General features: G+C 48.0%; 1 protein-coding gene across 5 annotated transcripts in view; it reads left to right on the forward strand.

The window, feature by feature from the left end:
* The window catches only part of PCMTD2 (protein-L-isoaspartate (D-aspartate) O-methyltransferase domain containing 2), a 43,783-nt gene continuing 18,859 nt past the window's right edge, over positions 726 to 25,649 (forward strand). For 3 of the 5 annotated variants that reach the window (XM_021078385.1, XM_021078383.1, XM_021078386.1), the window contains exons 1-6: positions 726 to 827; positions 4,885 to 5,221; positions 9,008 to 9,110; positions 10,174 to 10,345; positions 15,989 to 16,112; positions 25,304 to 25,380. In XM_021078385.1, coding sequence (XP_020934044.1) covers positions 4,915 to 5,221; positions 9,008 to 9,110; positions 10,174 to 10,345; positions 15,989 to 16,112; positions 25,304 to 25,380 — 783 coding nt within the window. In that variant the 5' untranslated portion in view covers positions 726 to 827; positions 4,885 to 4,914. Of the gene's footprint in view, positions 872 to 4,884; positions 5,222 to 9,007; positions 9,111 to 10,173; positions 10,346 to 15,988; positions 16,113 to 18,418; positions 21,140 to 25,303; positions 25,381 to 25,649 lie in introns of those variants that run through there. The other 2 variants (XM_021078381.1, XM_021078382.1) reach the window with 2 other exon arrangements.

The raw sequence follows: 25,649 nt of genomic DNA on the forward strand, positions 1-25,649 counted from the left end.
CGTTAACCACTGGGCCACGCCGGGAACTCCAACTCTCATTTCTTGAGAATCCACTGTGCTAGATCTCTGCGTCTTGAGATATCTTCAGAGACCCAGACAACCAGAAATGTATTGGTTCATGGTTCACTTTGCCAAGAGGCCTTAGAGAGGGTCTACTCCAACTGCATGTTTCTCTGCTGAGGCCCAGAAGAAAGGTGGAAGGGCTGCCAGGCGTGGCAGGGGAGGCGGCAGCCGGCTGAAGCCTAGTGAGGGTGAGCAGGGTTTGCGGGGGAGGCGGTCCTGGGCCGGAGTGGACCCCTTGCGGATGTGGGTGTGGCAGGCGGCTCCTGCCCACTTCTGTTCTCCCTGGCCCGAAGCCTCCGGACCCTCTCTTGGCACAACCGGGTTCTTCCTGTCCTGCAGATCTTCCTCGAATATTCCCCCCGTGTCACCCAAGCCGCCGTTGCCACCGCCGCGCCAGTTTTGTCGATTGCCTGTGTTTTCTTTTCTTCCTCTCCTGTCGGCCCCCTCCTGGAATTTCACTTCCACAGGAGCGAGCCCTGATTGTCGTGCTCACAGTTGAGGCCTGGCTCGCGGTGGGACGCGGAAGCGACAGCTCACCCGCAGCTACCGGTGGACCTCCGCCTCCCCGCGGAGCGCCTGGCTGGCCCGGGCGTCGGGCTGGGGCCCCAGCTGCGCGGTTGCCCCTTTAAGCGCTGGGCCGGGGCGCACGCGTAGTCGGGCCGCTGTGCGCGCACGCGCAGTGGGGCGGTGGATGTTTACGGCGGCGGAGGTCGGGGCTGCGTAGCCAGGCGGCGGACGGGCTAGGGGCGACCGAGGAGCTGCAGGTGTGGCCCAGCGACCGGGTCCCACCGTCCGGCGGAGCCGGGAGGTAGAGCCGCCGCCGACCTTAGCCCGCCAGTCCAGAGGCGGGGGGTCGGCGCGTCCCCGAGGCCGCTCCCCTCCCCCCTTAAGCCCCCTCCCTCCCCCCGCTCCTGGTCCTGGGCGACTGGACCCTCCCCTGGCGCGCTCCCTCCCTTCCGCATCTCCCTGCCCTCGCCCGCTGCCCCTTGTGCCCCACCCCAGCACGACTGCACCTCTCCGCGTCCGGGCGCCGCCGCTCCTCCTTCTTCCCTCCCCGGCGCGCGCGCGGGGTGGGGGGTGCGGGTGTTGGCCGCCTGCTCCCCGGCGTGTCCCGAGGTCTCTCCCGGTGCCCGTGGCTTACAGTCCTTGGGTTTCCTTAATTCTCCAAAGCGCGGCTTGTCCCTGACGTACTAAGTAGGAAACATTTGCAATTAGTAAGGGACGTGAAGAGTTGTCAAGAGGTTTGAATCAATTTCTACCTTTCGAGAAGGTTGCAGGGTCTATTAAGGAAGAATTGGCCCTTCCAAGCCTTGGGGACTTAATTTCAGGCATCTGAAAGTGGTCTTCGATTGGGAAAGGAGAGCTTGCCTGGGCTTTGGAGCCTGTGTGTGTGTGTGTGTTTGCGAGAGCATGTGCCTCTCAAGTTGCCGTTTGCACCTCGAGAAAGTCGTCTTTCTGTCCCCTCCTTTGCTCCTGTGCCTGTAAACGTGGTTTGTTCTTTTTGGCCCAGGAGTGGCTGAAGTAACAACTCCATTCTGAGTGCCCGGTAGACAGGCAGGTTCCTATAAACCACTCAGAACTTGGGGCTCTGCCTTGGGGGAGAGCTCTTCCCTAGGATGAGCAGGGTCCTTGGAGGTAGTGGGGTTCATTCAGCTCCTGAGACAGAGCCGGGGCCCCGTTCTCTCCGCGTTCTGAGAACGTTTCGGTATTTGCAGTTCCAGTTTTAGAAAGCTCTTCTGTTTGTTTAGTAGAAATTATCTCCGTCTAACACATGTTCCACTGCTCTGGCTTTTCTCAGGCCCAGGAATAGGGTATATATGGCAGCCTTTCAAGTGTTTGGAAAAAAAGAAATCCCTCTGCATTCCTTGTCAGAGTTCTTATTTTCAAGATAAAAAAAGTCTCAGTTTCTTCCATGATTCCTCTGTCAGGGGCTGTGATTTTGGTTCCTTTTCCCCAGCTCATCTTCCACGTGAATTACTTTGTGTGTATTGCCCTTAACAAGTAGTCTTGACAAACCCAGTGTGGACTTGAATCTTGTCCCTTATTGCCATGCCTTTATTTTACATGGTGTTAACCTGGCCACAGCCTCAGTCTTCTCAGTTATTGATTAGGAGACCTTCCCAAGCCCATTGTCTCAGCCGTCTCCTCGCTGAACTCTTGCATTTGATTCTGGAAGGAGCTGTAAGAGAGTCAGCTTGTCTCATTGGACTGTGGCCAGTTGCTGTGGGTGGGGAATTGCGTTAAGAGATGCAGAGTATCATCAAGCACAGCATCCAAAAAAATGCTTTACCATTTCTTTGAAAAATTGGACCTGAGTGGACTTTAGATCCAGATTTGGTTTGGCAAGGGCATCTTTGAACCTGTTGTTATTTTTGGTGTTGGCTGTGTGCATAACTACAAAGTCATTTAGTCTGTCCTTTTGGGTAGAGATTGCCAACTGTTCTACGTTAAAAATTTTTGCTTCCTTGAGAATTTTTTTTTTTTTTTTCTATTTCTTGGGCTGCTCCTGCGGCATATGGAGGTTCCCACGCTAGTGGTCAAATCGGAGCTGTAGCCACTGGCCAGAGCCAGAGCCACAGCAACACGGGATCCGAGTTGTGTCTGCAACCTACACCGCAGCTCACAGCAATGCCGGATCGTTAACCCACTGAGCAAGGCCAGGGACCGAACCTGCAACCTCATGGTTCCTAGTCGGATTCGTTAACCACTGCGCCACGACTGGAACTCCGAGAATTTTTTAAAGCCATATTTGGTATTGGGTAAAGAACACAGGCCTTTGGCTAGATAATTCTGGGCTTGAATGTCGGTCTTCTCCTCACACACCAGTGTGGGATCATGACTGGTGGGTGACGCTGTGAAACCCTTGGAGGCATTTTTACTAAAATCTGGCCTTTGCTTGTGGAATAAACCTTCCAGTGGGGCAAAGTTGAAAGTGAGGGGTAAATACTTAGGTGACAATGAAACCTACCCAACCTACGGTTTGTGTTTGCCTTCTGAGGGTAGAGTGGTGGTTTGGGTAGATGATGGAACAGGCACTCCAAGGCATCTGGGTGAAGAGGTGGCTCTCAGACCCACGCCAGAGGGTGCCTGGTTGCCAGACCTCTTCCTAAATAGACCCTTAAGCAATCAAACATGACTCCACTTGTAACCTGTGACCCACATTTTAAGGTGACTGTCCTAGACTAGGGCTATAGACTTTAGCCTCAGAGCTAAGTGGCTTAGCCAAGATTAAACTCCACCTCATTAGCAGGTACCCAGTCCCATGATGGAAACCTAGCAGGGGCTCCGAGACAACTTAAAATGCGGTGAGAATCGCATCATTGGACCACCCTAGTGATTTGAAGTGTTACAGTTTCAGCTCTAACGCCTTGACGATGAGGATGAACTGTACAGCCACAAAATGGAAGAGCAGTTACGTCCCACTGATCCCACATTGTGTACTTGTTGTGGGAAGCTGAAGAGTCACCCCCTGGGATTGGTTACTTTCATTCCTGGGGAAACCTCTCACTTCCATGGCCAGCTGTGTGTGGGGGGGAACTGCACACCCCAGTATTTCTTCATGATTCTCCTTCTGCTGTTAGAAACCCACAGGAGCACGTATAAACTTTGTAATAATCAAAGTAGAATGTCGTTATGGCCTTTCCTGATTCAGAAAACGTGTCCGTCTGTGAGGTCTGGTGTTTTCTTTTCTCCCAGTAATTTATATCGAATATTTTGTAAAACATTACTGTTTTGTATGAAATAAAATTTACATGGGGTGAGTATAAAATTGGAGAAGATGCTTTTAATTTTAGGAAGGAGACCTGTTTAGATGCAGCACGTTCCCCTGTGAATTAGAGGGAGTATTTTGTATTTTAGTCATTGGCTCTGAGGGGAACATGTGCTCTTTTTCTTCTTGAAGGGAGTTGGTGAGAAATGTGCCTTTCCTTGTAAGGGGCTGGGAAGGTTGTGTAGCAGGGATTCCCAAGGGCGTTGGAGCGGGGGTGGGGCGGCGGTTGTAACAGCAGCTCCTCCTGCACCCAGGGGTGTAGTGTAGCCTTGACACAGATTTTGTGATTATTACAAGAAGGTGTTTGTCACAATACGTTCCGTGAGAGAGTTTTGTGGATGTTGTTTTGCTGGAAATTTGTACGTCAGGCTGTCCGCTCCAGAGATTGAATGGATCGCGTGACTCGGTGTTACGTATATGTGGGATGTGGGTTGTTTTATTGCCAAATAAACTATAAGACAGTGGTTAAATTTGAATTTCAAGTAAACAACAAATAACTCTTTAGTATTTGTCTGAATTAAAATTTTTTTTTTTTGCTTTTAAAGATTTATTTACAAAAGAAAGATCTACAGCATTTGAACTCAAAGAAGTTGGTATTAGAATGACTTTTTAGAGACACGTCTGTTCTCTTTTCATTCAGTGATTTTGCCATTTGTGGTATTTCCTTGTTAAGATACATCTATATTCAAGATGAGTTTAATCCTAAATACTTGACTTTCTAGAATGACAGCTTTTAGTAAAGTTTTGAAATCATACTTTAATGATGTTTTAAAGGCATCAACTGTGTTTTAGGTATCTCAGGTTCGTTTATAAGCAGTTGACATTATAAATTTCAGGCTTATTTTTGGATAGATATGATTAAATTTCAAATTTAACTTTTTTTTTCCATTTTGAATCTTGGGAGTGTCGTGGGATAGGGTAGGTGGGTGGATGTTGACAACGCATATTCCATCTTATTATTTTCAGAATTCAGAATCTGAAATTGGTGTTCGTTTAGAACTTTTGTGGTCCTGTTCTAACCTTTGATGTAAATAGCTTTTTTTACATTTTAGAGTGGCAGCTTTGCCCGAGTGACCAGGAAGATGGGGGGCGCGGTGAGTGCTGGCGAGGACAACGATGAGCTGATAGACAACCTGAAGGAGGCGCAGTACATCCGGACAGAGCGGGTCGAGCAGGCTTTCCGAGCCGTCGATCGGGCAGATTATTACCTTGAGGAATTTAAGGAAAACGCCTATAAAGACTTGGCCTGGAAGCATGGCAACATCCACCTCTCTGCTCCATGCATCTACTCGGAAGTGATGGAAGCCCTGGACCTACAGCCCGGCCTGTCGTTCTTAAACCTGGGCAGTGGCACTGGCTACCTCAGCTCCATGGTGGGGCTTATCCTAGGTGCGTCGGCTCCATCTCACAGCGCTGGCAGCGTTCCCTTTGCGGGGACTGAACCGTGACCGCCCTGGGCTTTCCCAGCAGCTGTGGGGTCTCCTGAGTCCCTGGGTGGAGAGTGGGAGGGCCCTGAGTTTTCCAGAGGGACCCCTTCTGTTCCCATCCCCTCCCACCTGCACCTCCACCATCTGACCAGCACACCCTCCTTTTGGACAGTGGAGGACGCAGAGGTTGTATAAATCTGGACCTTGTGGTGATGTCTTGATTGATAGAATCACTCAGCCTGCCTTGTGGTTCTGTCTCTAAACTGGGAATAATTGAAGTCCCCTGGAAGCTAAAGTTCTAATAAGTAGTTTTTGTTTGGCTGTTTTAATACAAATAGAGTTACTACCTGTAAGTTGTTTATTTTTAAATAAATTCCAGGGATGGGAAGGATTTCACAAGTTATCTTACTTGTAACCATTTAGCCTATTTTCCCAGACAAATAAGCTGTGAGACTGTGCAGTTATTAAAATGGGAACCAGCCATTTTAGTAACCGAGGCAACATCATCGGATAACTGCAGACTTAGCTGTGTTCCTACTTTGTGTAAAGTGCAGCAGTGGGGAGAGTGTCTGTTTTCACTCTTAAAGTGGAATAGTTTTGCAGAGGAGCAATAGGAGCCAAACCGTGCTTCCTGCAGAGGAAGTGGGGGCAGTTTGGGTCAAAGAGAGCAGGAGCTGGGCCCTGGATGCTAGGGGTTTGTGTGCCTGCTTGAACTGACAGGGTTTGCTAAATTTGGCTTAAGAATGTTACTATTGTTATCAGGTCAGTAAGTTTCCAGTATTGGAGATTTCAAGTAATAATGGCTTAAAAGCCATGTGTGAACCATTGGCTTTTATGGTACATTGCAACATTGTTTCCTTTGCAGTGTTAACAGCAGCTTTAGAAAATCCTAGCAGTAACAGTTGCTTTTTGTGGTTTTGGAATGTAACTTTCGGTTTCTTTGTAAGTTCCTATACTTTGAGATTTAGTGAAGTTTTGACTAAATTTGACTTTAGGCTATAAATTGCTACCCTTAGGTTATTAAATGTGTAGTGTTTTGTTTTTCGGGGTTTTTGTTTGTTTGTTTTCCTTAAGCTAAATGCTTTTTAAACTTAACTTGTCTTGGATTGAGACTGCCTTGCAAAGAGAGCCCAGGTTATTCATCATTCTGGAATTAGTGAATTGTACTTCCCTGTCCTGGAGCTGAAAAAGTGGAGGGATTATGGATGAGGTGGTATTTGGGGGAGGGGGTTGGATTATCAAATTGAATAGCCAAGAAATGCTATTGAAAAAGGACAGATAGTTTAGGAAAAGGTGACTTAAAGTAAACCTCAGTTGACCTGCTACACTGGGTGTTCCCTAGAAATTATAAAGAAGCAGCTCACGATTTGGTGTTGCTTCTCGTTCCTGAGCCCCACTTTCCTGGGAATTCTGCTAGATTCTGGGAGAGGAGGATTCTGGGGAGGAAAGCTGTGTTGTCCGCTGTAGTGGACACTGCATGCTGCTTTGACATGTTTGGAGCGTTCGCGCACATGGAGCGAGGTCTGGGATCTGCAGGGAGAAGGCTGCTCGCACTGGGCTGTTCCCCCCGTCCAGACGCTGTGTGTCCTGGGCCTGCCTCCCTGGTTCACTCAGCCTTGACACTGCTTTGTGCCGATCACTCCAGGTGAAAACCTTGTGGGCCTCCCAGTGCCTGCAAATGTGAGGCCTGGGGTCTTTCATCTGACACAGAGGTCCTTACTCTTTCTGACCCCATCTGCCCTTCCCTTTTCTGCCACAGGCCTGTGCTCACTCTGTGGGCTCCCCTTCGCTGAGGACCCCCCGCCCCTTGTGGCTCTGATCCACACTCGTGAGCTAACCTCAAAGTGTCCCGTGGTCTGGGAGCTGCCCTGCTTGGGGACCAGCTTCAGTGTTGAGTCCTTGGTGCCACCATCCTGACCCCACCCCCACCCTGTCCTCCCTTCCTTTAGTCACCTTGTCATGGGAGATGGTCAGGGCATGTGTGTTGTCACTCTGCTTGATGTGGGGCTTCCTGGGAATGGGAGCTATGTCCTTAATAAATGTCTAACCAGAGGGGAGAAGCTCATGAACAATGTGACAAGTGGGAAAATAGAGGGCCATGTTCTTGTTCTCTGGCAAGTGACCAGGACAGTGGTGGGGATAGAGAACAGGGTAATTTGGGTCTGATGATGTGAACAGTGGCCGTGCAGCTGCTCAGGTAGGCGGTGTTTGGAGGAGGGAATGTTGAGCAGCTCTCTGTGTGGCAGGTGTTAAGGGAGGGGAGCAGGTGCATTGCCCAGTGGAGGACCGGAAAGCCTTGGCCGGGGTGGGGCTACTGCAGCAGAAAGAGGCAGGTGAACCCTAGTGGCCAAATGCAAAGATGTGTTTGCACAGATGGTTGCGTATTTACTGGTGTTTCTGTGGGACGGTAGGGAGAGCTCTGGGCTGTGACTTCAGTGGGTAGCTAAATAAATAACTCTTCTACATAAAGCCCTACATGCCCTGTTCATTTTCACGTGAAGATTTTTAAAACTGACGACTTACCCGTAGTAAATCCTCAAGTGCGAGTGTGGAGCTTGGTGACGTCCCACGTGCACCATCCAGAAAAAGGTGCAGGGTAGACTGTGCTCCAGAGACTCTCAAGGCGCCCCCCATAGCAGGACCGCACCCCTCCGGAAGGGACACATTGCCGCCCTGACCCTCTGGCACAGCTTCATGCAAATGAGTTCTCACAACGCAGACTCACCCGGGCTATTTGTGTCTGTGGTTCTCACTGAGGTTTAACCCAGAGGCATTTGGAAGTAGAGGAAACCGTTCTGTCATTACTGGCTCCTAACTTTTCTCACAGCTTTATTTCCAATTACTGATCACTTTCCTTTTTAAAAAAATTAGTCGATTTTCAGCGTTCTGTCAATTTCTGCTGCACAGCAAAGTGACCCAGCCATACGTCCATGTACAGTTTTTCCACATTGTCCTCCACGATTTTCCATCACAAGTGATCAGAGGGCCCTGTGCTATGCGGCAGAATCATTGATAAATTTCCTGTGATAAAGTTTTGTTGTGACTTTGGAATTTAGTTGATTTTGGTGGTGTTTAATATCTATTTTGAGAGGATTCAACACCACATCTCAGTGTCGGGGGAGAACTTTGATGGAAAACAGGCCTGTGTCCACTCTCATGTGCAAATACATGTTTCTTCTTTAATTCATTAGTAACATCTTGAACCTTGGGCTTTTTTACATTTTTTTCTTTAAAAGTTTGAGAACACAGCGGTTCAGGCTTTAGGAAGCCGTGGAGTCGGTAATGTCATAGGGAGTGTTGATGCGAGCAGAGGCTGGCCTGCACTTTTAAAGATTAGGTTGGGGAGTTCCCGTCGTGGCACAGCGGTTAACGAATCCAACTGGGAACCATGAGGTTTCAGGTTTGATCCCTGCCTTTGCTCAGTGGGTTAAGGATCCGGTGTTGCATGTGAGCTGTGGTGTAGGTCGCAGATGCGGCTCAGATCCCGTGTTACTGTGGCTCTGGCGTAGGCTGGCAGCTACAGCTCCGATTGGACCCCTAGCCTGGGAACCTCCATGTGCCGCGGGAGCGGCCCAAGAAATGGCAAAAAGACAAAAAAAAAAAAAAAAAAAAGATTAGGTTGGGTGATTTGGGCCCCATAGCATGAATTTCTGTATTTACACATGCCAAATAAAATGTACGGCCGTCAGTGAAGTAGAAATAAAGAGGAGTTCTTGCCCTAATTCTAAACGTTATCCTGAAACCTTAGGTCCTTTTGGTGTGAACCACGGGGTGGAACTTCATTCGGATGTGATTGAGTACGCAAAGCAGAAACTCGACTTCTTCATCAAGACAAGCGACAGCTTTGACAAGTAAGGTCAGACCTGTCTCTGGGTCTGGGTGTCAGTCATAACTTAAACTTTGGATTAAATGGAAAGAAGTCAGTTTATTAGTGTTCCTCCTTTTCCAGCAAATGTGATTAAACTGTGGCAGGAGAGTCAGTGGTCTGTTCTAATGAAAGTATTTTGTGTTTTTAAGGGCCTTAAGTTTAACTCTGATACCTAAGTAAAGGTAATTTCTCACCAGTATAATAAGGGAAGGAAATAGTTTATTTTGATCAATTTTTATGTTTACAATGGAGACATTTTATCACCTACTTGCTTCTAAAATCGAGTTGTTGGAATTTGTCTTTAAATGGTACCGTATGTAACTAGCTCTTGCCATTTTAAAATAAGGCATTGGAGTTCCCATTGTGTCACAGCGGAAACGAATCCAACTAGGAACCACGAGGTTGCAGTTCGATCCCTGGCCTTGCTCAGTGGGTTAGGGCTCTGATGTTGCCGTGACCTGGGGTGAAGGTTGCAGATGCGGCTTGGATCTTTTGCTGTGGCTCTGGCGTAGGCCAGCAACAACAGCTCCGATTCGACCCCTAGGCTGGGAACTTCCATATGCTGCTAGTGTGGCACTAAAAGGACAAAAGACAAAAAAAATAAAATAAGGTATTAAAGTTCTTATTTTAAGGATTAAAATTTTTAGAAAAAAAATATATGTTTCCCTCATTTCACTTGATTAGTAGACCTTGAGTGGGAAATAGAATAAAAGATAGAAGATAAGATAATAAAGATATGAAATAATAAATATAGAAAGTAATAAGTTAATAAGAACAGAGCAAAGATAGTGATGACTGGAGCTTGGGTGATTGAAGCTTGTATCATGCTTATGATATTGATTTACATAATATTTTATCTAGAAATTCTAGGGTTCTACTTATTAACAGCATAATTCTGAAGCCTGGCATCTAGCTGCTGGCTCTAATTTTACTACATTGCTGTGGGATCGTAGAGAGAAAACACAAGCTGTGTCTACCATTGACTTACTCGGTAGACGCGTCATAATGTGATGCATTTAGTTGTGCAAAACATTTTTTGTTTTCAGGTTTGACTTCTGTGAACCCTCCTTTGTTACTGGCAACTGCCTGGAGATCTCCCCGGACTGCTCCCAGTATGACCGCGTGTACTGTGGGGCCGGCGTGCAGAAGGAGCACGAGGCGTACATGAAGCGCCTCCTCAAAGTCGGAGGCATTCTGGTCATGCCACTGGAGGAGAAGGTCAGACTCCTCGAGGCCCTCGTAACCTTCCCTCCGTGTCTCCAGGGAGGAAAAAGGCAGGTGTAGGTTGTAGGGACAGTGGCGCTGGGGCGGAGTCCTGAGAGCCCGGGCCCTTCCTCTCCACCTCATCCTGCTCCTGCACCGCCCTCCACAGCAATCTCTTATGCTTGTTCTGGCCTTAGTGTCACTCTACACGTATGGAAATTAATGGAGTAATTCTACTCTGATTGTTAGTCTCATTGTTAAATCCACGATGGCAACTCTTCGCAGAATCTCTGGCGTGGTGGGAATCTTGTCCGAGTCGGTCTGGCCGTGCCTGTTTCTGTACGTTTTAGATGTTGTTTCATTGGGAAGATCAGATTGTAGTAAATGAGCCAGTTAATCAGACATGAATTGGTGGGAAGAACATCTCAGTCATGAAGAACTAGGCCAGACAGAAATGACTGGAAGTTCCCCTGTGGTGCAGTGGGTTTAGGATCCGATGTTGCCCCAGCTGTGGCACCGGTTCGATCCCCTGGCCTGGGAGCTTGCGCATGCCAAGGGTACAACCAAAAAAATTTTTTTTAAAAAAGAAAAAACAGAAATGATTGTTTAAATATTTATTTATTTATTGTCTTTTGTCTTTTTAGGGCCGCACCTGTGGCATATGGAGGTTCTCAGGCTAGGGGTTGAATCGGAGCTGTAGCGGCCAGCCTACACCACAGCCACAGCAATGCGGGATCTGAGCTGCATCTGCAACCTACACCACAGCTCACAGCAGTGCTGGATCCTTAACCCACTGATCGAGGCCAGGGACCGAACCTGCAACCTCATGGTTCCTAGTTGGATTCGTTAACCACTGAGCCATGATGGGAACTCCTGTTTAAAAATTTAAAAGAAAGGAAAAACAGACACATTAGGAGATCATATATTTTGGTGAAATTTTCTATAATCTTTAAATCGTTAGCATTTAATTCATTTGATTTGAAACGTAATCCTTTATTTTGGAAAAGCCAGGTGGTGTGAACGTTGAGCAGACTGCTCGCAGTCCCTGGTGACTCTCAGAGGGATTCTGGTAGCACTGCCCTCTGGTTTGCATCCTTTCAGCAAGGTTGTGGTGCCTTGGTTTAGAACTGAAGGTAGTTTACTTATCAGAGTTCATGAATGTTCACTTTAAGTTATTTAACGTTCCGCATTATCATTTTTCGTGCTGGTGTGGTCACCTGACAATTTATTGACCACAGTTTACTGTCTGGCTCCTGTAGTCAGACATTAGACTGTGAATAGTTTTCACTGTTATTTTACTGTTGGATAAAGGCTGTAGTGAATGTCCTTAATGGAAGAAGATTTTGTCTGTAAATACTTCAGTTTGTGCCTGTAAAAGGTAAGGGCTCTGTCTCTTTCTCTGTTTTTCTGGCTGTGCCCATGGCACATGGAAGTTTCCAGGGTAGGGATCAAACCCGTGCCACAGCAGTGACCCCAGCTACTGCAGTGACAGTGTTAGATCCAGAACTCTCTGTGCTGCAAGAGAACCCCAGGACTCTGTTGGTTTTTTTTTTTTTTTTTTTTAACTTCATTACAAAACTGTTATCAACCTAAGAAAAGCAATAGTAATTTTTTTTTTTTTTTTTTTTTTGTCTATTTAGGGCCACACCAGTGGCATATGGAGGTTCCCAGGCTAGGGGTTGAATCGGAGCTGTAGCTGCCGGCCTACGCCACAGCCACAGCAACTCGGGATCCAAGCCATGTCTGTAACCTACACCGCAGCTCATAGTAACACTGGATCCTTAACCCACTGAGCAAGGCCAGGGATCAAACCTGCGTCCTCATGGATACTAGTCGGGTTCGTTAACCACTGAGCCATGACGGGAACTCTTCCAATAGTAAATTCGCAACATTTTCAGCTGTTCGGCTGGTGTTGAGATTTTCCTGATTGCCTCCAAATCAGATTGAATAGTTTAGTTGAATTAGGCTCCAGTAGGGTTATTATGCACTGCACTTGGCTGATTCTCTCTTCAGCGTTACTAATCTCGAAGCTTTCCTTCTTTCTTTTTCACTTTTTCTTGCAGTTTGTTTGTTGAGGAAATCAGTCGTTCCTCTTGGAGAGTTTCCTGCAGCTTTGATTTGAAGGTTACTTCTCTGTGGTGGTGTTTTGCATGTTCTTTCTGCCCTTTGTATTCTCCATAATTGGTGGTTGGATCTGAAGACCTGATTTATTTTTTGGAGGGAGAAATGGCGAAAGAGTACTTGCCAAGGGTTAGAGGGTACTTCCTGTGTAAGACATCGTGCCTGCTGCTGCCTTCTGATGCCAACAGCGTGACTGTGTCCTGACCCATTATCTCGTTAAGGGCCACAGAATAATACATTCTAATGCCATCATTTCTCCTCTTCGTAGCTGGAATACTTGGAGAGAAACAGCCTCAGTTACCTGGCTACCCTGAGATACACTTTTTAGGAGAGGCAGGATAAATTCTGATTCTTAACCTTTGTTTTATCAGTTTTTCTAATTATTGGCTTTCTAGCATCTGCCAAAGGGTGATGCCCAACAAGGTTTTGTTTGATTTTTTTTGGTTTGAGAATGAATTCGTGCTTTAAACATAATTAATATTTTACTCATGTGTGATCCTTATTGAATCTCGCGTTGTCCCACCTTGGCCAGGGGGGCCTTCCCGAGTTGCTCCTGGGCCCTGATACAACCTCCAGAGTCTTTGGCAGTTTTGTTGCTTTCTGGCAAGAAAAGATGTTCCAGACTTAAGTTGTGTGTTTTTACCACGGACTTGGAATTAACCGTTTCTGAGGATCTTCTCTGTTCATTTTCAGTTCCATGGGAATTGGTATTTAGAGACTGCAGTTGGGGGTTTTGCGGAAGTCACTCGATACCGTGTTAATCTTTTCAGTGGTCTGTAGGACTGAGGAGCTCCCTTCCCCTCTCCCCGCCCCCTCCCCCTCCCTCTCTCTCTCCCCCTCCTGCTTCCAATTCAGCATCAAGATCAGAGGGTTTTAGGAGTTCCCACTGTGGTGCAACAGAATCGGCAGCATCTCTGTAGTGCTGGGGTGCAGATTCAATCCCTGGCCTGGCACAGTGGGTTAAACATCTGGCATTGCTGCGGCTGCAACAGTGGATCTGATCCCTGGGCCGGGAACTTCCTATGCCTCAGAGTGCCCCCCCCCAAAAAAAAGACCAGAGGGTTTTTCTTACCTTCCCGTGTTAAGTCAGTATCACCCTTCTCCCACACTGAAGGCCTGGTCCCCAACCCCTCAGCTTGCTCGTTATCAGCTTGCTCGTTATCAGCAGTCTGATTTCTGGAACCTGGTCAGGATCTGGGGGGAGGAGGGGTGGTGCGTCTGTGCTCGTCGTCCCCCGTCTTCCGCGGGAGACCTGCATCCTGTTACCTCTGAAGTCCCTGGAAACAATGCCTCCCTATAAGCCTGACAGTCGGCTCATCTGTTTACTTTTCTTTCAGTTTTGAGGGGTTGCCATTTTGGGGATCGTAACTTGGTTAAAATAGTGAGACGATTCCAAAGTCTAGAGAAGGAACGCTCAGCATTTTCTCCCATTCCTGCCCCCTCCACGCTGCTCCCTTCGCCTGTAGGTAATCAGTTTCGGGTTTGTTCCCAGTTTATCTCCATTTAAGAGTGTGGAAGTAGACACTTCTCTCCAACCTTTTGCTTCTTGAGGTGTACGCACTTTGCACTCCACCCCCAACCCAGACACGAGAAAGGAGAGGTGATGGTTTTAAGTTTTGTGTCATTTGATGCTCATTAGAACGTGAAATTCTTTTTTGCTCCTATTTTGTTTATTTTAAAACTTTTTGTTGGTGCATAAGAATGTGATTTTTTTTTTTTTTTTTTTTTTTTTTTTTTTTTGTGGGCATGTGGGGTCTTTCAGTCTTCTGCTGCTGTGTAGAGGCTGTGTATCTTTTTCTGCATGTTCTTCTTCTCTTTTCTTTTTTGGCCACCCCACGGCTTATGGAGATCTCGGGCCAGAGATCAGGTCCAAGCTGCAGCTATGGGAACGTTGGATCCTTAACTTGCTGTGCTGAGCCGGGGATCAAACCTGTGTCCCAGCGCTCCTGAGACGCTCCTGATCCTGTTGCACTACAGCAGGAACTCTTGTGCATTCTTGTCTTAGTTTTGTCTGTATCTGTGGTCTCCTCGGAAGTGCTTGACCAGAGGCTTTGTTTGAATCTTTGCCCTCTGCTGGTTCAGAGGCAGTGCTCTCAGCAGTGCAGCAGAGGAGCTGGGCTGAGCCCCCTGCTGGCAGCTGCTGGTCTTCTTACTGCTGATTTGGTAGCTTTTAGTGTGTGACAGGGCTTGATGTCCCCATGTTTGCTCTTTTTCCTGAAGTTACTGTCTTAAGTCCATGTTTACTTGTACAAATGAATTTAGACATTTTTGGTGTGTTGCAGAACTACATTGAAATGTTTATTGGAACTGTGTTAGATTAATTCCAGATTGAAGATATCTTTTCAGTATTCATCTGTTTATCTAGAACATGAAATAGGGATGTATAGTTTTCTATAAGGTTTACTATATAGTTTACATTTTATAGTCAAATATTTCATGTTTTTTATAAATAGAAATTCTTTTAAAAAAGGTTTTTGAAAAAAGATTTTTGGTGTACAAGAATGCACTGAATTGTTGGTGATTGTCTGGTACGTGGCTCCTTAGTTCTTTACTTCTGAGATCCAGGGCACAGATTCTTAGTTTTTAGAGGATTTGCTGGCTTGGGTATCTTTAGGTAAGAGAGCGATAATCTCGGCGTGTCAAAGCTGACCAGAAATAGTACCGGGGCCTGTTTGGGCCCTTGGAGCCTGAGGCCATCATGGAACACCCTGGACGACTGTGTTGTCTCGCTGGAGCCCCCGGTCCTGAGACTCCCAGGACTGCTGGCTGACCCTCGCTGTAGTGCACTAGCTAGTGCCACAGGGGGCATCACCCAGGAGCTCGTGCAGACATGTCAGTGAGCCTCCCAGGAGTGAGGGTGGCATTGTTGGCTTTGGGGAGGTGGCACAGACTGGGAAGGCAGTGCTGCTCGGGGGGTGGTAGTGGGGGGTGGCTGCCAAGTTCCTGGCTGTTGCAGGGGGTTCCTGTAGGTCCTGCCCTCCAGAACAACAGCCTGGATTCAGTCTCAGTTGAAGCGTTGCAGGTAGTTGGTGTGTCTTTTTTTTTTTTTTTTTTTTTTTTTTGCTTTTTAGGGCCGCCCCCGTGGCATATGGAGGATCCCAGGCTAGGGGTTGAGTTGGAGCTGTAGCCACCGGCCTGAGCCACGACAGAAACTCCGGTTGGTGTGTCTTTAATGAATCACCTCCACCTCCCTGTGTTTCTCCCACGACATGGACGGATGGAGGATCCAAGAAAGTCGTCTCGTCGGGACCCCGTGTCCCTGGTCGGACTGCTCCTCTCTCGTTTCCCTTTAACCCCTTTTTCTGTCATGTACTTTCTGTACTAGAAGCGTGAGTGTATTCAGGCTAAACATACTTGCAAAAATATCACTAAGTTATGTGTAATTCATGTCATAGCACGTTAGGGGCCCATATTTTCAGGTTTTTTCATTATTAATGTCTGTGTCTTCTTTAGGTTGTATATAGGAATGATTATATTTAAATGTAAACTACCAGTAGTCAAATCTTTGGAATATTCTCGGTTTTGTCTTTGGGATAGTTGACGAAGATAACTCGCACTGGTCCTTCTGCTTGGGAAACCAAAAAGATTCTGGCTGTTTCTTTCGCTCCACTGATCCAGCCCTGCCATTCAGAATCAGGAAAATCCAGACTTGTCCGGTTACGTAAGTACAGAGATCCTAACTTACCTTCTAGATCTTTTTACTCTCATTAGAATTTGAAGGGAAATAAAATTCATAAGGAATCTTTTAATATTAAAGAGTATTTTTCGGGAGTTCCCACCTTGGCGCAGTGGTTAACGAATCCGACTAGGAACCCTGAGGTTGCGGGTTCGATCCCTGGCCTTGCTCAGTGTGTTAGGGATCTGACGTTGCCGTGAGCTGTGGTATAGGTCACAGATGCGGCTCGGATCCAGCGTTGCTGTGTTTCTGGCTTAGGCTGGCGGCTACAGCTCTGATTAGACCCTGAGCCTGGGAACTTACATGTGCCACGGGCGCGGCCCTAGAAAAGGCAAAAAAAGGGACCCCCCCCCCAAAAAAGTATTTTTCCATCTACTGACACCTTAAAGTTTTACAAGTGATTTTTACGCATTTTAAAAATTATGTTTTTAGTCTATTTTGGGTTAATTTAGGATGCTTGTGCTTGGTCTTCAGGGGTGAGAGGGACTTCCCAGAAAGGGAAGAGAAGGGACGGAAGTCTAGCAGAGGCATAGTTACATCCATGTGGACGCCCGGTGTGGTCAGACTGGACGGGCGGGCAGGTTAGAGTCTTCACGGAGGAGGTAGCGCCCCATCACATGGGTTAAGTAAAAGCTGTGGTGCCTCTGTGTTCTGGATTAGCCTGGTGGCCAGCGAGGGTGAGTGTGTGAAATGCTTCCTCCCTGAAAATCCCACCAGAACAAGTAAGCAAACACTGGCCAGGATGGGGGCCACCGCCTTCCAGAGCCCCAGCAGAGTTCTGGAGGCTGAAGGCACAGGCCGGGGTCTGGCTGAAGACAACTGTCCTGGTGTGAGGCTTTGACCTTGCTCTGGTGAGAATCATGACCCCGAGGAGCGACCCCGAGAGGTAGGGTTGAGGCCAGGGCCTCCCAGCAAGTGTGGCACAGTAAACAGTCATATGACTCCAGTTAGGAGTCCCCAGTGACCAGTCCAGTTACTTGTAGCTTTATCTTCCTGGGCCAGAGTTTCCGAGGCTAGTTAAGTCATTTGATGGAGAGGCTGCGTGCTGAGCAGGGCAGTGGGGTCAGTGGTCAGAGTGGGTGGACCAGTGACAGGATGGCCGGAGTCAGGTGTCCAGAGAAAGGTTGAAATTAAGACTCTAGGCTCTGCAGCGCCTGGGATTCAGGGGAGGCACATGGGGCCTTTCTGAGGGAGGGTGCAAGAGTCTGTGGTGTCTGGCCTCTGTGGTTGAGGTGGGTCTGCCCTGGGAGCCTCGGCTGGTCGCTGTTATTTGAAGCCATAGGGTGGGTGTCACACTGAGGGATACTGAGCATGTGCAGAGTTTCCTGGAGCATGTCCCTCTCCAGGAAACTCACAAGGCTGGTGGTAGAGGAAGAGGCAGCAGGAGAGACATGGGCCTGGGGTGAGGTGGCCCTCAGCATGTGGGTGGGCCAGGAACAGGTGAGCCACGAGGTGGGCCAAGCCGGAGAAACCAGAGCTGGCTGTTGGGAGGTCTCATGCGCTGAGAAGGAGCTGGTCAGCGGTCTGGGGGTGGGGGTGAGGGAGGAGAGCCAGGGCATTGGAAGCTTCGGTGGGCAAGTTGAGGATGGCTCAGTGCTGGCCTCCCGCATCCTGGAAAGAAGGGCTGCCGCTGACAGAGGGCCTGCAGCTGCCTTGGGACAGCGGGCACAGGCCTCTGATTGGGGTGAGGAGTGTTACAAGTAGCATAGGGGCCTCTCCTGTGGTATGGGTTCTGGGGTGAAAAGTGGTGCTGATTTTCAGCTTAAGGTATTTAAACACACGACCCTAATACCCACCCCCGCCTGGAAGCCCTTATCTTGCTACCTGTGTGTTGCCGGTGTTAGACTGAACTTTAATTTAATGCCAGGTTTTATTTTTCCTTGATGTGCTTTGGGATTTTTGTTCTTAAGAATGTTTTGGATCTGCGTTTTCTCTATTTTAATAAAAAAGGAACAAATACTGAATTTCTAAAATCCTGTGAAAATACTAAACTAGATAAAAGGATGCTGGAACCACAGAGTCACTCCATTTTTACTGGGTCAAACAGAATGCTTCCGTGAACACGGTAAATAGAGAAATGAGACTGTTTGTCAGAGAACCGGAACTCTGTAACTCTGGTTCTTATTCTGCCACTGCTTTACGAGCCGGGCAGTACGGCCTCCTGTTCTTACCTAACTTGAGGGTTAGCGTATTTGAAAATCTCTTGAAAAATGCTGCCTGATTGCAGAGGAGTTGCCATCGGCCCAGAGCGCCCTCCTGTTCTCCTGATGTGTTTGTTCTTTGCGCCGCAGCACCCCTGGCGGTTCGCAGCCTCCAGGACTTGGCTCGCATTGCCATCCGGGGCACCATTAAAAGGATCATCCACCAGGAAACGGTGAACAAACAGGGAAACGGACTGAAGAACACTCCCAGGTTTAAACGGAGGAGAGTTCGCCGCCGTCGCATGGAAACGATTGTCTTTTTGGACAAAGAGGTCTTTGCCAGTCGCATTTCCAGCCCCTCAGATGACAACAGCTGTGAAGACTTAGAGGAGGAGCGGCGGGAGGAAGAGGCGAAAACCCCGCTGGAAACAAAGCCAGGCCCCCCGGTGAACTTCCTGAGGGAGAAGGTCCTGCGCCTCCCCCTGCCAGACCCCCTGAAGTATTACCTGCTTTATTACAGAGAAAAGTGAGCCTGGTCCAGGCAGGGGGCCTGTGCCCAGGGCGCTCGGGCGGGTGTGTGGCAGGAAGGCGCCCGCTCTGCTCTGCATGTCCTGTCTGCCCTGTCCCTGACTGTCCTCTAGAGTTCTCATCAGTGCTCTGACCTCTCAACACTCCGACAGATGGGAGCAGGACAGAACGCCTCCTGGACAAGGGGTGGAGGTTCGTGCTCCGGAGACACTGGGGTCTGCGTGGAGGTGGCTCGGTGACGTTTCTTACATGAGGTCCATGTGTTTGCATTGAAGAGGAAAACTGAAGTTGAGATTAACCTGCATTGCGTATAAAAGATGAGACAAAGCACAAGTTTGTAAGTGTGTAAAATCTCTGCCAAGCGGGACACACCTGCATTTGCGTTTTATGGACTCAGCTTAGTTACTGGCACTGAGTCTCACTAAATCTTTTAGTTGTAGAGCGGGGAGATATTATTGGAAAGCCCTCCCTTATTTTAAGTAAATTGATTAAATCTTACAGTGAGTTGTCGGTTGTCATGTTAAAGAGGAAATATACTGATGAGGACGAGATTTGAAAGTATCAAATTGCCAGATGTCTTTCTAGAATTTCAAAAGAATCCCAAGGAAGTTTTTCCTGACACCTTTTGTGACCTTAAAAAGAACCAATACTGAGTATTCCTCAAAGACTGTCCTGAAGACCGAAGCAAGTGTTGTGTGTAGGTGATAAGCTGCAGGACTCACCCAGCAACAGAGACGATCGCCGACCAGCTTCCACACGACCACGGCCACGGCCGCAGCCGCAGCCGCAGCGTCTGAGGCCGGGGCTCAGATCCCATGGACGGCAGACGGGTGGGGCTCTCACAGCCAGCCTGTGGGTGTGTTGTTCTTCGCCTATTTTTCTGTAGTCTCATTAGAGTACTGATTCATAGATTTTATCTTTTATAATTCTGGAGAAAAAGATTTGTTAGTTTTGTAGTTTTTATTACGAACAAATGTGTGTGTTTTAGTAGCTGCATTGCAGGAGAACAGCGTGCGTCACAGTGACATGTTAAATCGCCTTCTCCAGCCTGTGTGTCAAGAGCTTTCCACCCTCAAGCCACGGGTCTAGAAGGAAAGCTGTCTGTCAGCCAGGGGGCAGGGTGTTTCCAGAGGACATTGCTTCTTCCAAAACATTGGTTCTTTTCAGACTTCTCAATTTTTCCCAAAGACTAGTGTAAAATGTTAGCAATAAACCCCAAATCAGAGTGCTGATGAGGAGTCACTGTCTAGATGTTAGGATGAAGTTTATCCCTTAGCCTCTTGGATGTTGGGGGATTCCGTGTCTGTGTGGTTTCACCAGCCTGAGTTCTGTGGTTTGGTTTGGTTTTGTTTTCCATCTTTAATGCTGTTTTTAAAGTAACTGAGTCATTTTATCGAAGAATATTGTGTGCATGCATAGCTGGGAAAACAGGTATGTTGCCCTAGACTGGTAAATTTAAGCTGTTGTAAAGATGGTTCCTGCATAGTTGTGTTTACCTGGCTTTTAACGGAAAGTCAAGCCTCATTCAGAGAAAAAAGCATGAGTTAGGTTTACTGGGTAACACTTCATTTGAAGATTTTGCTGATATTATTCTAATTGATTTGTAGAGGCCTCTGCAACACATGGACATTTTTGGACACATTATCATTTATATTAAATAAATGACGTCTGAAACTGTTACATTAGGTGGCTTGACAAAGTTTTTTTCCTATGATTGTATGTGGGTTCCATTTTTTTCCAACCACATTTTGCCTTTTGCTAGATTGTAAAAACTCTTTACAATGCGTAAGGCCTGTTTTCCTGTATTTGTGTTAAACTTTTCCTAATATTTTTTATTTACATATTGTTGGTGTGTTATTTTTAAACCAGAATTCGGTTAAAAAAAATATATAGATATAATATATGTGACCTAGTTTGGTGTTGACCTGTCTTATCAACGTGAAGGCCGTGGTAAATGAGTTTCCCTGCTTAAGCCCCTCTCCCCAGAGTTAGGATGAGACGATCTTCCGTTCTCACCGGGTCCATTGTACACAGTCTGTGTTGCCTGCAAGCTCCGTTTTGTAAACCACACCCGAGACAATGCTGACTTCGATGTTTTGATTAGTCTGTATTTTCATATGTGACTTGTCTTGAAAGTAGTGAAGCCATAGACATGTACCAAACAAATAACAAATTCCTAAGTATTAGTATGTAAAGTAGAAATCAACTGTATATTTAAAATCCTTTTGCCAGTCTGGAACTTTCAGGGGATCATTGTGAGACATTTGGAACAAAGCCTGTGATGAGCTGATGTGTAAAAGATCCCAATAAAGGCAGCAAGACAGTCCAGCCTTCTTGGCACTGCTTCTGTTTCCTGTGTGGAATTGAACTTCTTGGCTACGTTGTTTTCAAGAATCTTTTAAAACAAGCTTAAAATCATGTGTTTTCTTTCACGATTTATATTATTGCTGAATTTTGTATCAGTCTGGCACAGCGAGGGGAGGCATGGTTTCTCATTAAATCCAGGAAGTTGGAATAGCCCAAGAGAAAAGTGGCTTGCTCTGACACACAAGAGCATAGGCGTCTGGAGAATGTCTGTGGTTAGTTTTTTGGCACAATTTTCCCATGTTGTGAAAATGTTAAATAAAAGATAAGGGTTAATGGCAGCATATCTTACGGGGCAGGAGGCGGTGAGGGTTTGGGCTTGGGGTCAGGCCAGGGCCAGGGTCAGAGGGTCATGGTCCATCCAGACTTAAAAGTATTGAGGTGCTATTGTAAATGAGCTTTTTTTTTTTTTTTTTTTTTTTCCATTTCAAATTTCAATTTTTTGTAAACATCATTGCTGGTTGTTTAAATCCATCTGGGCTGCTGTAACAAAACAGCAATTGGGTGTTTTGGGTGGCTTATACACCATAAAAATGTATTCTGCACAGTTCTGGAGGCTGAGGTCTAAATCGGCACCTGTGTTGTCAGGCGGGGATGCCCTTTCTGGTGGCAGAGCGTCTTACACACCAGCTGTGCTGCTTTGACTTCAGTCAGCTGTCTTTCTGGAATCACAGTAGAGTGCAGTTTGGGGCAGCGATGGCAAAGCCTCACATTTATTCTAGATTTATAGCTCGATGCAATAGCTTTTTCTTATTTTGACTTGTAATTTCTCCTCGGTTTCTAGGTTTATTCAGAATTGTCACATTGAATGAACAAACACTGACACCTTATTATTAACTAAAGTACGTATTTTATTTAGGTTTCTTTTATTCTACCTTGTTCTGTCCCATCTCCCATCCAGGGCACCGCATGGCATATAGTCGTCATGTCTGTCTAGGCTCTCGGGGCTGTGGCAGTTTCTCTGACTCTCCTTGTCTCAGTAGCCTTGACAGGAACCCACACTCCAGGAGACGGGTTCATGCACCTCCTTGATGGATGCCCGAGCATCTACATCAGGTATTTGGAATTCTCCTGCATGGGAGATGTCTGTGTGACCTCATTTGTAAAAACACCTGTGCAGGAGTTCCCACTTTGATACAACAGGGTCGGTGGCATCTTGGGAGAGCTGGTACATAGGTTTGATCCGCGACCCGGCACAGTGGGTGAAGGATTCGGCATTGCCACAGCTGCAGCCTAGGTTGCAGCTGCACCTCGGATCTGATCCCTGGCCCAGGAACTCCACATGCCATGGGGCAGCCATAAAAGGAAAAACGAAAAACAGAAACCACTTGTGCAGTCATTTATGTTACCAGCGTGGACCCTGGAGAGTCGTTTTAAGCACCACAGGGGCTGCTCCTCCCACTTTGGCTGAGAGCTCTTCCCATCAGCCCCGCTTTCCTTTGACGTCATTCCATCTTTCCTTGTGGGCTTTTTGTTTTGTTTCTTGGTACTTCCTGATTTTCTGATACTTCAAGATTATCCTGGCTCAAATATCTACTCTCAGTTCTAGTAGCAGCCATCTCTTCAGTGATCCCTGGCTCTTCTTGCTGGGGGGATACTATGAAAAAGTTACCTATGGGACTGTATGTGCTCAGCTGAAGAGCACAGGAAATGTGTGCGTGTGTTCCCGCCCCTGTGTATCGTGGGGGTGCAGGGTGGGTGCTCCAGGGCTGCAGCACAGTGATTATTCTGAGTTAAAGCGACTTGAGAAGATGCTGATCCAAGCGGGCTGCTTTAGCCCTCGTCTGTCTCTCCCTGAGAGCAGGAAACAACTCTCTCACGGGGAAGGTGCTCTCCCTGCATTCGGGGGTGAAAGGACATCCGGAATTAAGGCCAAGAAGCCTGTACGTAATGCTGACCGACAGACCATGCAGAAAGCTACAAGTAATGAAAGAGTTTATCTGGGGTCCTAAGAGTTGCAGTTCTATGTGTTTCCGTAGTGTGTACAGTCGCCTAACATGCGAAAGGTCCCTGGTTCAAAACTGGGAAGAAACACGAGCACTTTCTTCTGGAGTTCCCACTGTGGCTCAGTGATAAAAACCCGACTAATATCTTTGAGGATGCAGGTTCAATCCTTGGCCGTGCTCAGTGGGTTAAGGATCCCACGTGGCTGTGGCTGTGGTGCAGGCCGGCAGCTACAGCTTTGATTCAGCCTCTAGCCTGGAACTTCCATATGCCACGGGTGCGGCACTAAAAAGACACACACAGAAAAAGTTGCAGAGACACACAGAAAAAGTTCTAGAGATGAAGATTCAGGTAAAACTGAAAAGTTCTGAGGAAGAGAAGGGCGGGGCTACAAAGACATAAAGCCATGATTTTGTTAAATTTGCCCTGCAAGTATTGTGGTCGGTTCTGCTGTAATTCCTTAAGGAGTCAGGAGCTGGTTTAGGGCAGGAGTAAGTAGCTAGGCTCTCTTGAGATGGTTTAGGGTTACGTCCGATAAGTATCTTGTCTCTGGTAGACGTTTTGAATGCCCTTGTAGGGGAGCAAAACTTGCCAGAGTCCAAAATGTCTCTTTGACATATGGATTATTTTGAGCTGGAAACAATCAAGACCCATAAAACTATCACGAGAGATAAATGCAAAAAAAAAAAAAAAAAAAAAAAAGCTAAGTGTTTTTAGCAGAAATTTTTAAGAATCAGCATCTACTCTGTCTCATTGTTTTTGCTAGGCCCCAAAAGCATTTATTTACCAAACATTGCTTTTCCATATCCATGTGAATTGCTTTTTATCACCCGAAGTTCCACACCCCCACACAACACCCTCTTTTGTCTTTAGCTGAAGATACTATTGAAGGTGTGGGTATTGGCTCTGTTGGCAAGTTACGCAGTGTTCCTAGGTCTATCCCATGTCCTGTTTTGGGGTCACCCCGGAGGCTTGTCCCCCTGAAGTGGGTTCAGCCTCATGTCACCAGGGCAGCTTTCCTGGGTCACACTCACCACCTGCTTGTCCATTCCCAGTTCAGACCCAAAAAGGCAAGGCCCCGTTGGTCCCCAGCCCCATGGCTGTGCCCTGCTCCCCATTCCCCTCCTGCCTGGTCCCTCCTTCCCATGACCCTGTGGGGTCACCAGGAGCTCTCACAGCTTGGGGCAGGCTCTTTGCTCTGTCCTGAGGAAGCCTCCATGGTGTCAGGAAGAAGAAGCAAGAGGTACCCATGGGGCCTCCCTCACGCAGCACAGTGGCTGGCACCCACCTCCTGACCTTGTCACTCTGGATGAGCCTGGGTGGGGGTCCAAGGACCTGCAGTACCTCCTGGTTCTCATCTGTCCCAGTGCTGACTACAGAGGCCTCATGCTCAGCAACTCTGTGCTGGCCGCAGAGAGAGGATGCCCCTCCCAATGCACGGGGCTCACAAGGCAGGCCCCTCCCAGGATATGGAGCTCACCTGGGCAGTTGCCCAGCAGCCCCTGGGGCTCACAAGGGTAGGCACCTCCCAGGCACAGGGCCTACCTGGGCGGGCACCAAGACCGTGTTGGGCAAGCAGGAACCGTGCACAGAGCCCTCACTGCAGACCACCCCAGGCCACCTGTTGGTAAGGTCTGCTCCTGAGCCGTTCAGAGCAGGATCTGAACTAACAGCAGCTCCTGGGCAGGTCTGTGCCCCCAGGCTTCACTCTGTGCAGCCTCCCTCCACTGGGTTTTCCAGAGGCTTCCACTGTACCCAGGGTACCAGCTCCTGTCTCTACTCCCCTCCCCTCCTCTCCCTGACTCCTGGATTTCTTTCATGAGGGGAGGGTCTTCTTGAAATTGTCTCCTACTCATGGGCCAGTTAAAACAATCAGAAAACAAGCCAGAGATGCAGCCCTAAGTCTATCCTGACCCTCAGGGCTCACACCTGTTCCTTGTACCTGGCCATGCAGCAAGGCCCATTTTCTGCAACCAGGAGCCCCTGATATTTGAGGATTGGCTGACCTGGCCAGCCTGACCTGGCCAGCCAGCCCTTCCCAGGTGTGCTGGATTGAGGTCTCTATAAATAGCCCCTCCAGGCAGTGAGAGCACCTGCAGCACCTGACCTGACCTCGTCGGTAGCTGTGGGGCTGGGTTGGCGGGAGGGAGGGGCCACAGCCTTGTGGGTGGCCTGGTCTGAGTGCTGGACCTTCTGTAGGACTTGCCGGGCCACGATCTGCTGAAGAAGAGGACGAGTTACCCGCACCTGCCACTGGAAGTTCTCCCCAGGCAGAGGTGAGGAAGCAGGAAAAAAGGCAGTGGGGGCCAGGACAGGAGGGGTTACTCAGGGGGCAGAGAAAAAGCTTCCAGAAAAGCCCCTAGGCCAGGACCATCCCATGTGGCCTGAAGGCACCGGCTTGGCGAGCATGCTGTCACGGGCATGGCGCCAAGGCCTCTTGTCCAGCCTTTAAAGTCTTTGCATATATTCAGGTGGTTTACCTGGGAGGTGGGTAAGGCTCAGGTGCAGTTGGCCTGGGGTCAGGTAACATTTACTCAGAGACGCC

This window comes from Sus scrofa, chromosome 17, assembly GCF_000003025.6.
Source record: "Sus scrofa isolate TJ Tabasco breed Duroc chromosome 17, Sscrofa11.1, whole genome shotgun sequence".
Taxonomy (NCBI): Eukaryota; Metazoa; Chordata; class Mammalia; order Artiodactyla; family Suidae; genus Sus; species Sus scrofa.